Source organism: Opisthocomus hoazin, chromosome Z (assembly GCF_030867145.1).
Source record: "Opisthocomus hoazin isolate bOpiHoa1 chromosome Z, bOpiHoa1.hap1, whole genome shotgun sequence".
Lineage (NCBI taxonomy): Eukaryota > Metazoa > Chordata > Aves > Opisthocomiformes > Opisthocomidae > Opisthocomus > Opisthocomus hoazin.
Genome location: NC_134454.1, coordinates 38,474,022 through 38,488,717, shown reverse-complemented (window position 1 = coordinate 38,488,717; position 14,696 = coordinate 38,474,022). Strand labels below are relative to the sequence as shown.

The 14,696-nt window shown below is 44.6% G+C and overlaps 1 protein-coding gene across 2 annotated transcripts in view; it reads right to left on the bottom strand.

Moving 5' to 3' along the window:
* The window catches only part of ELP1 (elongator acetyltransferase complex subunit 1), a 33,627-nt gene that overhangs the window by 1,462 nt on the left and 17,469 nt on the right, over positions 1-14,696 (bottom strand). The window contains exons 19-35 of one of the 2 annotated variants that reach the window (XM_075447247.1): positions 13,978-14,051; positions 13,276-13,354; positions 12,925-13,004; positions 11,922-12,062; positions 10,754-10,839; positions 10,028-10,176; positions 9,051-9,174; positions 8,488-8,585; positions 7,103-7,304; positions 5,683-5,744; positions 5,113-5,175; positions 4,934-4,994; positions 4,019-4,132; positions 3,210-3,321; positions 1,935-2,062; positions 1,377-1,531; positions 39-117 (exon numbers count right to left, since the gene is read on the bottom strand). In XM_075447247.1, the coding sequence (XP_075303362.1) occupies positions 39-117; positions 1,377-1,531; positions 1,935-2,062; positions 3,210-3,321; positions 4,019-4,132; positions 4,934-4,994; positions 5,113-5,175; positions 5,683-5,744; positions 7,103-7,304; positions 8,488-8,585; positions 9,051-9,174; positions 10,028-10,176; positions 10,754-10,839; positions 11,922-12,062; positions 12,925-13,004; positions 13,276-13,354; positions 13,978-14,051 (1,807 nt within the window). The remainder of the gene's footprint in view (positions 1-38; positions 118-1,376; positions 1,532-1,934; positions 2,063-3,209; positions 3,322-4,018; positions 4,133-4,933; positions 4,995-5,112; positions 5,176-5,682; positions 5,745-7,102; positions 7,305-8,487; positions 8,586-9,050; positions 9,175-10,027; positions 10,177-10,753; positions 10,840-11,921; positions 12,063-12,924; positions 13,005-13,275; positions 13,355-13,977; positions 14,052-14,696) is intronic. The other variant, XM_075447248.1, reaches the window with a different exon arrangement.

Below are 14,696 nucleotides of genomic sequence, written 5' to 3'. Positions count from 1 at the left end.
CATTTCACACCCACACCTAACTCGGAGCCTCAACTAACCTTGCACAACAGGAGTCACGATCCTCTTCTGCTGATAGGCAGCCATAATGCTGTTTGCAGTTGAATTGGGTCCCAGGACCTGTACGAAGAAGCAATACCCATGTTCCAACCTGCACAAAGCAAGGCTAAGAGAAGGGGTACCTACAAAGAAAACTCTGCTGTTAGTCTCCAAAAGCAGAAGCAGCTGGCTGCAGGAGACCTCAAAGTACAAACTGACAACAAATATGTGATCGAAGCCCAGTAATGTCTCAGAATAAGTTAACACAAGAGGCAGAAAGAACCGCTTTTGGACAGCTTCTCAGGACACAGAACCCTTCTCCCAGCGCTTACTTCTTCACAGCACTGTAAGCATCATGACTTGGCAGGACGTTCATTACAGTGCCAGCAATATTTAAAGTTCATTTGAGAGTCTCAGCTCCCTGTCACATAGAACAGTTTTAATCTGTCCTTAGAGTCTTGCTAATTTCTAGTGAGGGAGAAGATACTAGGGAATATCTTGTGTTCACCATGAATACTCAGAAACTACTTATCAGAGATAAAGACAAAGACTTTGGAAGGGAACCAAGTGCACTCCTCGTGAGTTCCTCATTCTGCATTAAGCTGAAGCTTAGAAGCCTGACATGACCCTTCTTTTTGCAATATATTCCTTATGATATTCTGGTTTAGACTAAATTGACCAGTTTGGTAGCTTTTCACTTCACACCACCAGGTTGGACAACCACCACTCCAGTACATAAAAGCTATGATAACACTTCACCCATCAGGCCTAAAAAACAAAACAGTGTTCCTATGTTCTGCAGATTACTTAAGATAGAGCTTATAAAGGCACCGCTAGGACAAGGTAACCCAAGCCTCATGAGACCGCATCATATCCAACGCGGCATTCAGTGCAAGGGACACAGCAGGCTATACCTGTTGTACACATCTAGTGTCCCGACTTGGCAGGTACTGCATAGGGTATCTGTTTGACCTCTTAACTAGTGATAGGACGAGGGGCAATGGCCTCAAATTGCATCAGGGGAGGTTTAGATTGGATATTAGTAAACATTTCTTTACTGAAAGAGTGGTCAGACATTGGAACAGGCTGCCCAGGGAAGTGGTGGAGACACCATCCCTGGAGGTGTTCAATAAATGTGTAGATGTGGCACTTCAGGACATGGTTTAGTAGGCATGGTGGTGGTGGGGTGACGGTTGGACTTGATGATCTTCAAGGTCTTTTCCAAACTATGATTCTATGAAAACAGATATGGAAAGCCAAGGAATTCCAGACTTTGCTGGAGAATGCAAAATACTGCTATTGTATAGCAGTCATGATAGGTATTATGGATGAGCACAGACCGGGTTGACAGAGCTGTGCTGCAGGTCTGGAGTCCATATTTCCGGGATCGAGGTCTCCATCAACTGCAAAACCTCTTCCAGGACTTGCTGCAGTGCCCCAGCTTCCTCATCATAACCAAACAGCACAAGCTGCTTCAGAAGGACGTGTGTATCTCCTGCAGGAGGGAAGAGAAGCACAAGCAATAGCACTTGATGCAGGTATACTAAATAAACAGCTGTATTTCTCTTGTATCAGGGTGCAGGAAGGGGAGCAGCAAATCAGAAATGGTTCTGTCCCTATCCAGCCCCTACGGTGCCTGAGTACAAATGTGAGATAAATTTGTCATGGCACTGAGAAGGCCTCACTTCTCTGCTCGCAAACTTCAAATGTGGAGAGGTCATGCTATTACGTGTTCTTCCAGGCGCAGAGGCAGATGAACTAAATCATGGTCCAATACAGACGGTCTTACAGACCAGACAGCTTCTCTCCCCAGCATACCCATTGAGAACAAGAAGGGGCACACTGCCCCAGCTGTCCTCACAAGCTGTGGAGTGGATGAAGGTCACCAGGTGTCCTACCCTTCACAGTCTCAACAGCACGAACATTTTCTCCCAGGACTTCCAGAAGGGCCATATCTTCAAAAGGACTCCCCTCCTTCAAGCTGTATCTCTTGCGGTCAGCCTTGCGCCGGTTCTTTGAGGATCGCCTGAAAAGGAGGATGCTTAATTACAGTGTGCACTACAGGATTAGCTGTAACAGCGTGACTCTGAATGAACGTCAGCAGTGCGCATGAAACTTGTTACTCAATTCCTCACTCTCACCAGTGAGAGGGGACTGCATGTAAGCTTATGCATCTTTGTGTCAATGTTATCCGTGCTATTCAGCCAATATCCTCTGTGGTCTGAAACACAAGTCAGTAGTTGGGCAGTTTCACTACTACAAAAAGGTCTGTTCTGTGTTCCAGCAAGGTTAAAGCACTGCTCTAAGCACAAAGTAGGGTAAATTGTTTGGCAGTAGTCACTACCAGGCAAAGCTGAGCTCCTCTTAAAACAACTTGGTGCCAGTGTCTGTGCTTGCCTGTGCATATTTTCATTTCTGCTATTTACACAAGCTGTGCACTAATACAGCTTAGATCCTGCCCATTATCACAAGAAAAGCATCTCGTAACCATAGGCCAGTACTAGCTGGATAATGTCCCCAAACGATCAGCACACTCTGACACAGGTATGCTGAATATTAAGGTTGCATTCTCTTCCTCATCTGGGCCACAGAAAATGCCTTTAAAAGTCCACGCTTTTCCCACCGCTGTATTCTTCCACATTTCAGCTAAAGAATTCAGAAGCGGTCCCACAGACTACACCAGCCTCTACCACAACCAACTCAACACTGCAGTCCACATTCTTACGAGCACTCAAAAGCAACACAGACGCCCACCGTGGGAAGACATCAGTATGAGATTTAGCAGCAATCCCCACCCATCAAGCGCAGTACCTAGAAGCACAAGCCATGCGCACAAGCTGTTAATGTTTGAGAAGCTCTGCCCATATTCTGTGTCAAGCTTCTTACAGCCAGCTATTCTGGCAATGTGCCCAACACCCACACAGCCAGCTCCTGCCCAGAGTCTGTGTTCACAGCTCCTCTGCTGGGCACTCAGCTCCTGTTGCACTAGTATCTTCTGGCATTTTCTGCTCTCTCCCTCCCAATAAGAGTTGAAATAACCACGAAATGCCTGTAATTAAAGCAGCTCCAAGGCATGCACGGCTGTGAGGAGAAGCATACCAAGCATGAGCAAGCCGCCCTCCCAAATGCTGATGCCAGGGCAGCCACTACCTAATTTGGAGGCAGACACCTACGCTGATATTCTTGAATTGCTGTGTGAATATTTGCTGTTCATGTCGCTGGCTGTCACAATACTGCTGGTTTCAGAGAAAAGATCCAATTCTGGGCAGTTTGGCATTTCATAATCTGCAAAACATGTTAAGAACTGTCACAGTATGGAAAAAGATCACAGCGATTCCAAGCTTTCTCTCTGGGTAATCTATGAAGCTTGTTGGAAAAGCAGCCTGGGCAGATTCAATCTACCTGCTGCTGTTTTGGAGCCTTATGGCTCTCAACCCCACTCAGCCAGCACATGAGAAAAAACAGCAATAGTGAGAAGAACACCGCTCCTCAGTGCTGGTGGGGACTGGGATATTAAACAGCACAATGAGAGGGATGACAATCTCCTTGCAGCAAATCTGGACCAGGACAAAGCATTCTGCTTTTAGAATGCTTCCCTGAGCCTGTTTGAGCTGGCAGATGAATATGCCTGGTACGTACTCAGCACAGAGAACATGCTGAGCGTTGTCTGACCCAGCCAAGCTGGCACTGTGGAGACAATGCTGTACCATTTTGAAGAGCTTTCAGGTGCATTTTGATCCCATGAAAGCTGTGACACAGATGGCACTGAAATTACAGCTGTCTTTACAGAATTGAGCAAGGTGAAACAATCACAGTCCAAGTATGGAGTGAGAAGGGGGTAAGAAGAATGCTGTTCTACTAATTGCAGATACCACTGGAGCTAGAAGAGAGCACAGACCCACAAGGGCAAATGGAAACTACAAAGAAAAAGATGATCACAGTTACTTCTGCAGGAGAAAGTCACACTCATTTCAATACCAACCCTGCAGGCTCTCACAAGCCTTCTCCTTCAGCTCTCGGACCACTTGCAGGCGACTCTTATGGCGAAGAAACGCTGTTTTCTGAGAATCTAGGAAGATCATCTGACTTTTCTGAGCTGCTCAATAAGAAGATCAGAACATGAACATTTATGCAAGAGAACCAGAAAAGTGTTTTTTACACAGGAAGTCTGAAGGAGCACAGTCCTTCAGCAAGCTCAGAAGACAGGTGCAAGCACACAAAAGCACTCAAGTGGAAGGAAATTCAAAGCTAATACCACAGGAGCTCACCAAACAAGATGCACCTGGATGCAAAGTCAATTAACCTGCCAGACAAGCACCTTCTAGAACAAGAGACTGTTTCTGATACAGGAAGAGCAGAAAGCTCTGTGGCCAAACCTCTTTACATTAACTAAGTTTGGATTAAAGAAAAAAATCCCTCAACTCAAAGCCTACTGCCCATATCATGAGAAGGAAAAACAACCAATAGGAACGAACCATCCTTCCTGGATGGAAGGGAGAGTACAGATACAAAAATCCTATTTTTCAAAACTACTCTTAAAAGCTTACAGGACAGCCAGCCATTTTCTTCGTCTATAGCTCTGCTGCCACCTGTGCTGTGGAATAAGGACTGTCCTACTTGTTCATGGACATGCAGACACGGACCCCTTTGCAGTTTGTGACTGCGAGGTCTGGACAAGCTCAAAAGGAGCTTCACTAAGCTAAACAGAGCCCATGACACTGCAGGGCTTCAGGCTGCATTAAGACGACCCAACAGGTATCTGGGCGGCATCAGTCAGACAGAATGAAAGCATCCTTCCACACAGCTTCTCGTACTGGAGTGCTGACTTCCCACAGACCCAGTAAAGATCTTCAGCCTCTACAGCACAGAGAAGTCTCAGATTCTTGTACAGATTCACCTTCCAGAATAGCAGGTTTGAAGTTGGTCTCCAAGATATCCAGTCTACCATACTTGTGAATCTGGATCAGGGAAAGAAAACAAGGTGTTATTTAAGAATCCAACCCAGATCCCATCTCTCTGCTCTTGCGTTCTGAAAAAGTATTTCCACTCTAGTTCTTGTGCTCTGAAATGTCTTACCAGTCTTAAAGTCTCTTCCCAGAGAGCTCCTTCTAAGAGCAGGAGAACAGCCTCTTCATAGTCCTAGAAGGTAATAGCAACCATGTACTGCTACTGATACTAGTAACACGCATTCAGGTAGCACCTATTCAGATGCATATTTTACACAGCCGTATCACAGTCGGGACAGGAAAGCACTACTGTGCCCATGGACTTTGAAGTACTGACATTAAAAAAAACAAACCAAAAGCCAAACTATGTAACTTCTCCCATGCTGAGGAGAAATCCCTCTGGAACTCAGTCTTCCTTACTCCAGCCCTCACACTTCAGCTCTTCAAACCAAAAGCTTTTCACACCAAAGCAGAGGCAGCTTCACAAGTGGAAAAACTCAGGGATGCAGCATTCATCCCCACCGTGCTTACTGCATCACCTGGACCTGCTCTGCCCTCCCCAAGAAAGCCCATGGCACAGACTGTTTTGCGGTCTGCATGCATGGAGTCACGTGTGGCCCAGGAGGCTGGAGAAAACAGATGGTGTATCTCTGGGACAGAGCCTATCACTGGGGCACAGACAGGAGGGTGATTACATTACCTGAGTGTACTGCTCCAGGAGCATGGCTGCCTCTGCATTCTTTCTCTGTTCAACTAATTTCCCTACAAGAAAAGGCAGAGTTCATCTTTTCAGAAGTAGCTGGATTTTGTACCACAAAACTACAAAGTAGAGGAAAACCCCACACACTAAGGCACTTTCTACCTGCTCACACACTTATTTAACCCATCCTGTAACAAGAAGGGCTGCCTGATGCCAAGAATTCAGTAACTTGCAACATCATCAGCCAGTTGCTTGTGAAACTGCTGATGCACTTCCCTGAAGGCCAACTGGAGAACACTTTCCCCTCAGTCTGAGACAGAAATCGTGAAGAGTCTCTTAAGTGAAAGGGGCCAGGATGTAAAAAGGAAATCTTTCTTGAAAGAGAGAGCACTTCACTCCCTGCTCTCTGTGGTACGGACAGCAACCACCAAGCTTGTGGGATTCAGGGCTTCTGGTCCCCTAAAAGTCAGAACCAGCCTTGGGACCGGTTACATGCTAGGATGCAATGTAAGAGAGCAAGTGATATGCAACACCAGAAGAAAAAAATTAAATTACCCAAGCAACACAATCTCATCCAAGACAGCTTGTGCCTGCTCATTTTGCTAAATTACAGCTGTGATTTAAGAGGGGCACCAGAAAAATTTGTAAAGGCAAGACACGAAGGATCCAAATTTCACTAAGTGACAGAAAAAATACTGGAATATCCAACTCTGGAAGACTACAATCCCAGGATGTGTATTTCCACAGCGTAAGTGGGCCCTTCACAAACTCTGCCTCTGATATCAGGATGATGCTCTATTTCTGTTGCTGAAATGTATGCCAGGTCCACAACACATCTCACACATGCAGTCTAGTATGTCCTAGTGAGCACAAGTTCTGAGACCAGCTACCTTTTTTTCCTGCAGTAGGACAGCACACAGCCTTACATGTGCCAGTCAGTCCTAGCTGCTAACAGGCTTCAAGGAGAGAACACGAAGATGCTGCTCTAAATTATCCACTGGCCTTTAAGGTCTGTGACTAGCCACAGTACTTCTGTCAATGATGTCTAGAGGCCTCAGTCATGCTTCAAAGAATCTCCATTCCCTGAGGATAACCAAGGAGGCAATTTGGAACAGCAGTTCAGCAACCAGTTACAAGGAAAAAGTGCAAGAAGCAGTCAGCATGGGGCAGACAAGGGTACAGCTCGTTTGGTGACTCCTGGGTGCCTACCAGCTCAGCTCCAACACCTTTTGGTTCCTTTGAGAAACAAAGGTGATGTGCAATCACACAAGCCCTTGGGAAACATTGGATCTTTGTTCTCCCTTTAAGAAAAATACTGCTGAAGACTGAGATTTTCACTAAATTTTAGGAAAAATCAAAATGCACCAAGAATCACAGCTGCCAGTTTTGCTCTGCAAGCTTCCATCTCCTCAAGGCCTACCTGCCATGCTCCGTGCCAGGCTGGACAGCTTATCCTTTGTGTAACCAAGCCGTGACGCCATGCACAGTGCTTGCTGCCAGCTGCCACTGTTCTGAAAAGCATCTAGGGCTTTTGCAAAGATGCCAGCACGAGCAAGTATCAATGCAGCCTGCTCATATAGCTGCTTCTGAATCAAGTACTCCCCATACGCATCACTGATATCCTGCAAGAAGGGGACAAAAGAGAAATAAGAAATTAGCTGTAGAGTCAGTAGCAGTCCTCCATTAGTAAACATGAAAGCCTATTCCCCCTCCCCCCCTCAAGGAACCTCCAAGCACAATGTTCCTACCCCATTTCAAACTGCCTATCGTGAGTATTACATGGAGACACTTCACAGAGATGAAGCACGAGACACAGGGCAATACCTAACTCTCCAAGCCAAAGGCTCTGGAAACTACATACTGCAGGAAATCAGTCCGTTCTTCCCCACTCACAGGAGTGGCTTCTGTTAGAATGTCTCCCTGAAAAACTTACTACAGGAGTCAAACGCTGGCACAAGGGAGGATGCAAGCCCTGAAACTCTACAGGCACAGGCTGCTGTGAATCAATATCCTGAGCTTCACTATGCTATTCAAAGCTCCATCAGGAAGGGGCAGGTGGATTTGACTGGAAGAATACAGAAAGTATAAAGAAAGACTCCCAATGAGCCAGTCAGGAACAGACCTCCCACATGAGGAAAGAGTCCTTTCTGCTTTCACCATGTTGCAAATAGACTGAGTTTCTGTATTTCTCCTCTTACTTCTTCATCTACTTCTTTTACAAAGTCTTGTGCGTTGTGTATTTACAATATCTAAATTAAATTATATTAAATGCATTCATTTACATTTTATCTCAGTCCTGGGCAAACTGAAGTTCTTCAGTAATACTGAAACCAGCGAGGGACACCACGTTAGGATACAGCACCAATGCCCCAAGCCCTCTAGCACTCTCCAGAAGGGTTTAAGGGTAACAAAGTGTCCCCACACCTCCTGTAAGTGCCAGACAGAAAGCTGGTATCACAAAGGTCAAGACAGGAAGAAAAGTCTCTGTGGTAACGGGAGCTCTGCAGCACACCACAAGATAGTGCAGCAGAAACCGGACTCCCAGTTACTCTCCTGGTCACAGGATCAAAGAAGTAACAGCCACTCCCTCCAATGACCAGATCTCGCAGGGTAAGTGCTGAGAGTTATTCCAGCTATTAACTCAGAGGAGGGTCTCAGACAACACAGGAACAGCAATGGCCTGCAGAACTTCCACACAAGCAGCTGCTGTCTCATTCCTTCCCTCACGCAAGGTGCCAAGGATGTGCAAACACACACGTGAAAGAATAAAAAGCTTGCATGATGCACTGCTATGTGCTTACACACCTTATACTCCTGAGTGTTAGAGGGGTACAGCTTCAAGGCTTCACAATACTGATTCTGATCCTTCACTAAGTTCAGAAATTCAGAGAAGTGTTCAGGACCTGCAAAAATAATTCGTTTTTCATAGTAATAAAAGAGGAAGCACATGGCTCTCATGGCTCCCAACCAGTCTGGGTTCACTGTATTAAGAAGCAACTAGAGGCACTTGGGTGGAAGAGCATAAAAGCACCTAATTCTACTATTGTAAAATCAAGGCGTCCACTTCCTTGAGGTCTGCTCCACTTTGCCAGCAGTATTAACGAGGGACAAGTCACCTACAACAGGAACAAAACAAGACTTATGCTTCATGACCACGGAGCAGTACACATTCTCAACTCTTTCTCCCAGTGCCAATCTATACCACAAAAATCATGTAGCAGAAGTAAGTTAACCAGGCACTATCACGAGGGAAGATGACCTTGTGCAATCCTTCTTTCTTCAGCTATATTCCCCTAAAAGCGCTACAAAATGGAAATGTTCCACTACAGAATTTCTCCTGAGAGACGCTGCATGTGCAGGACACCTACCACATTTGCTGAGGTGCCCAAGAGCTTTTGTATATCTCTTCAAGTGTCTGTCTATTGTATATCGCTGATAATTGGTTTCCATTTTCCGGAGAGCATTTAAGAAGGGCAAGTATTCTTTTGGATCCTGCAAAGAATAGCAAAAACTGCAGCTGAGCTAATGTGGTAAGATCCTCATTCGTCCCCAGCTTCACCAACAGACAGTCCCATATTTGAAATTGTACAAGACACTGAAAAGCCTTTTTGTTTTTTTAAACGTAAGCCATCTTGAAGAATCAATTCTGTATATGTACTCCTGCCAGCAGTGACTAACTTCAACTACCAGGCTTCCACACAGACTTCAGCAGTATCTACAGGCTGGTGACATTTAAAATTCAAGGCTATGTATCATATCAAATATTGTTTTCTACTAGCTATTATCATGTATAAATTTGCAGCTGTAAAGTTGATCAATTTCCCCCACACCAAAGGTCATAAAACCTGTTAAGATGAACAGGGTGTTTAAATAATGGACAGCAGGCTCTGCCGTAACATTAGGAACCTCTGAAAATCCTGATGGGCATTTCCATTCAGAGATTTCAAATTACACCTGCTAGAAGATACACACTATTACTGTGAACACTACCAACTAAGCAAGAATCAAAAGAGTACAGAACTGGGAATGTAAGGCATGCAGTCACATCACTACAGACCACAGTCCCTCCATTCCCCACAGCCACTTTGCTGTCCTGCTCTAGAAGAGCCCTCTTTCACCTTCAGCAAGAGCAAGTTTCCAAAGCTGTGCTCACAATGTACTACAGGATGCACAGACCTGCCATCTTCCCAGCATCATCCCAAGCATACACAGGACTTCTGAGCAACTAGAATCCTGCCTGCGTAGACCGCTATGACTAAGAAAACATGTAGGTTGACCCACAGACTACAAAGAACCTTTGGGAAAGCAGAAAAATAGTTCCTTGGCTGGAACTATAAGCCAAGACCTTTTGAGACTTCTCTGCCACCATGACGACTAAATCAAAGTCATACGTCCCCAAGGAATAATCGTACAATTCATTGACATCCACAAGAAAAAGCAGGTACTTCAGTGCTTCTTCTGCACTCACAGCTTTGACATCTGGAGTAATGCTTTCTGTAAAAAGATAAAGAATCATATGATCAGTTACACCATCAGCAGTGGAACCTCGCTCTGAGGGCAGGATGCATTATCACGCACGTCCCTCACACCAGATAGGGACCATCAAACTAATGGCCTGTTCTGTCTTGCAGGAGGGGTTACTTTGCATTTCCTGGGCAACTTCAAGGACCAGCCCAAGTACAGTAACTTGTTAAGCATGCAACAGTGACAAGTTAGAAGTATCAGCACAGATTAAAAGCAAAGTTTGCCAGTTTGAAATACCAGGACTCAGAACAGGAGCCTCCTATTCCATGCTCAGAGAACCAGAGTTCTGACTGGAAAGAGAAAACACGTCCAACTCTCGGCTATCTGCTGTCATACCTAGATAAAAGAATGGGCTGAGGGCATGTACAGCAGCGTATCTTAGCTGATGTGCTGCTGTTCCATGAACTCACAGCTATTTTCACACTTCTGTTTTCTGGCTGACTCCATGAACAGCCACCTTACAACAATTTTCAGGGTGAACCATGCTAACAATGAAAACTCCTGCAAACTACTCTTTTTCAAAAATTTCAAGCTCCTGATACAACACCTCGAAGATCATGAACCTTCTGGAGAGCAATTTCCAGTTCTGGAGGAGTTTTCTTTACGTGTGCTGTCAGTATCGATAAGCAGTATCTGAAGAAAACAGAAGCGGTAAATGAAAAAGTGAGAAGGCAGAAACACTGTTTACTCCTGTTTTAGCACAGTTTGTTCAAGTTTCAGTTTACATTTTAGTAATAAAACACCCAAACCCGCTCAGGTATTTCAACCTTTTCAAAGGCAGGCAGGAAAAACAGTTAAGAGAACAGAGTACACCAGAAAGATTTTTCTGCTCAGCATGTGTCCCCAAAACATGTCACAAGACTGGAGGTGTGTTTTGAGTACAACGAGCTTCCTTACCATGCCTGCCAGCATAATGGAGAGACAACAACTCTCTCTGAAAGCTCAGATAGCTGAACACACTTTTCCAAATCAAATTTGGCATGAAAATGGTCTTTTTTGTAAACAGAAAGCTTTCTAGGAGGTTATTTCCACTTTCACACACTTCATACGTACTATTTCGAAACAGCTTTCCCAGCTAAGAGGATGCTTTGTTTCCTGAAGCTGCTGCTGAAAAGCGTTCAGCAGCGACCCACCATCTGTTGCTCCTCTATCCACTGCTTCACATGTAAGCTGCCAAAGGTTTAACACTGCTTCACTAACCACTGTTATTATCCTATTTTCCCGCCCTTTATCCTTGTCTGGTGTAGATTCATCCAAGGAAGATGGTTAGCAAAAAAGGTAATCATTCAGAAATACGCAGCTGAAGATTTACAATAGTAATTCAGTCTCAAATGAAACAGCTGAGATCTTTCCAAAAGGCCAGCTGCTCCAAAAAGCCCGCATCTCCCTCAGATGATAATCTTGCTCATGTCTCTCTGTCCCCTATGCCACACAGACCGTTCCTAAATTGAATGTATTTCTTAAACCCTCGTAAGAATCCTGCATCTACTACTTTAATTCTTGCAGTGAAAAGTTGTTTTGCTATCTGTGGAATTATTAGATGTTGTAGTTTTCAGAACAGTATCTTCAGCAGATGGAAGGTATGGCTACACAAGTTTTGTGCAGCACAGGATCTGAATCAAAATAACTCAAGTTCATGACAGCTTCGCTTTCTGCAAATGACTTACTAGAAATTTTTCTAATGGTTCCTTCACCTAAAATAAGAAAATGCTCACTTTTGAGGGTCAATGTGTTCCATGGCAACTCTCATCACATCACATACAAGGTTTACTTTTTTCTGATCAGGATGTTGGCGTGGCTGAGCATTACTGCTACCATTCAGAGATGGGTACATACTCTTTGTGAAATCTTCTTCTCTAAATAAGAACAGATACCATGAACACCAACACAAAGACAATACCATTAAGAAACACAGATGCATGCAGAAAATAACTACTCAACAAAATAGCTTGTACGTCACTCAGCACTGACACACAAACTACTGCACTACCAGAAAGCTCTCCAACATTTCTCATTCATCCCACCTGATTCTGAGAGGCACTGAAAAAAACTGGTCAGAACAACTACCTTAGTTGCACAAAAAAATCAGAAGGCATGATTTCCAAGATACAACTGTCTTCTACTAAATGCACCATGGAGATGCTGAGCACAGAGCACTTCTGAAAATTAAACCATTTGCTTTTTTTTCTAGACAAAGATTTAAGGTCAGGTCAAAACTGAAGAAAACCCAGAACGACTAAGTGACAGAATCAGCTCCTAAACAACTATTTACTTCAGCAAGCTTGAGAAGTCCTGAAGCTACCAATGCCATAGACAACGTTCAAGAAAGAAGTCAGGGGACCTGCTTTGGGAATCTAAGCAAGTATCTTGGCCTCAGGCTTCACATAAGCAGTGCCATCTTGCTCCTCTTTATGAAGGAACAAAACTTTCTCTTCTCACATTTACCCCTGTACAGCAAACCAGAAGACAAGTCAAAGCAGTCAGATGATGTACAAATCCCTTGCTGTAAAAATCTAATGGCTGCCTGCAAGCTGGAATTCTCAATAAGACACACTGAGTGTCCTTGAAAACTACCAAGCTTACTTGAGTCTTTATGACCCAGCATGCCAGATTTCTGACTGACTCCTTGTACTCTCATTGAAGAGCTGCCAGTATTTTGACAAAATAATGTAGCGACACTGATTAGATGCATACTTCCATTTTCAGCATTATACTCACTTCAATTCTGTGAAAAACAAGTTGATATAGTTCACAGAGTCTATTTGCCTGATAAAGGTTTCTGCGTTTTCCAGAAACATCTGAAATAAACAAGAGTATTACTACTGTTATTCTGATCAAGTACATTAAGTACAACAACAAATTTAAAGACCTTCTCTGAAGGTACAAGATAAGATGAAGGAAATGCTAAATCTGATCTGCTTGCATGAGGATGCAGCAGCGCAGAGCAGCCACCTCTGCTGAAAGCAGAACTGACAGCACCACCTACTCCTTCGAGCCCACTATTCAATGACGATGGATTCTAGGCTACACGATTATGAAAAAAAACACAACAGAATTGGGCATACTTGCCTTGGGATTGTGGTCATAGAGAAGATTGAGGTTAATTCGTAGCTTCCTCATACACTGAAACGCTTCCCTGAACATAAGCCTGGAGGAATGAGTCAAGTAGGATAGTTTACAGAGTGGATAGGTGAAATATCCGCGAATAAAGCAACTGACTAGAGGTAAGTACAGATGTTCTTACAATAGCCACAATAAGCTGTGTGGATTGCCTTCCACAAAAAAATGTGCAAGGTCAATTCTGTTCATTGCCAGCCTCTGCAGTGGGACAGATCTGCACGCCAGGCTGAGGAAGCAATACAGGCCTTGCATTATTTCTTGCATTAGTTTCTTACTCTCTTAAAACAGAGAACCCTATTTCAATCTAATGAACCAACATCTGTTTCAGAAAACTTTAATGTAAATCAATTAAACAAACAAAACCTGAAAAACAGCAAGCTTTGTCACGAAGCAATTGAGATGTCTAGAGAACGGAGCAAACAAAGATTTCTCCCACCCACATAGTCTCAGCATACACATAAGGCCTTCACTGATGAAGTGAGAAGCCCCTGGGACTGCTGAAAGCTGGACTCCTAGCTGGTAGCCCCAGAAACAGTTTCACTCTACACTAATCAGCTTCGCTCTCTTCTCCAGCACAACCAAACCAGGCCGGCCAGCCAGCCTCTAACAGCTCAGACAGGGAGAAGACCACGATACACCAGTGCCATTTACCTGTCTAGCCACTTCCGAATCTGGGCAAGAACCAAAGCTCGGTGGTGAACAGTCTCCAAATTTCCTCTCGGCATCTATAACACAAGAACCACACAGTTATTTATTTGCAGTTATTCTGCCTACATTAGTAGGCAAAGTGAAGACTGGTCAATTTTCTAGGCCTGTCCACTACTTGCGGATGCAGGGGCTGGCTGGTTCACTTCAAAGGACATGCAATTTCAACAACTGTGGAAAAACATCTGAAAATTCTCTCAGCTCAGAAACATTCCTTCCTCAGGAAGCTGGACTCCACTCAGCTGGGTAAGACCCAGAGGAACTTCATCAAGCTTTCAGGTTAGCCCTGTTCTGAGGAGGATGTTGGGCTACACACCTCCAGAGGTGCCTGTCAAATGACATCATTCTGCTTTCCGTGAACCTCTGCTGGTTCTGAAGACTGAGCTCAGCACTTCAGACAAACTTAGTGCCAGGGCTAATGGAGGGCTGCTAGCAAATACAGCAAGCACTAAGAGGCAAGTCTGAGATGGACTATGAGAGGCCACAATGTGTAGGCACCATAAGGAATTTCAACAGCCCTTCCCAGTTCTGTACATACCCAGTTGCCTGTGCTGAACCTCACTCCCACAGGCACGTCCAAAATCCCTCCGCATCCAGCCAGGCAGCTGGAGATTTGTGAGGCGCTGTGCTGCAGCAGTACAGGGCAGCAGCTTTGCAGCACTGCA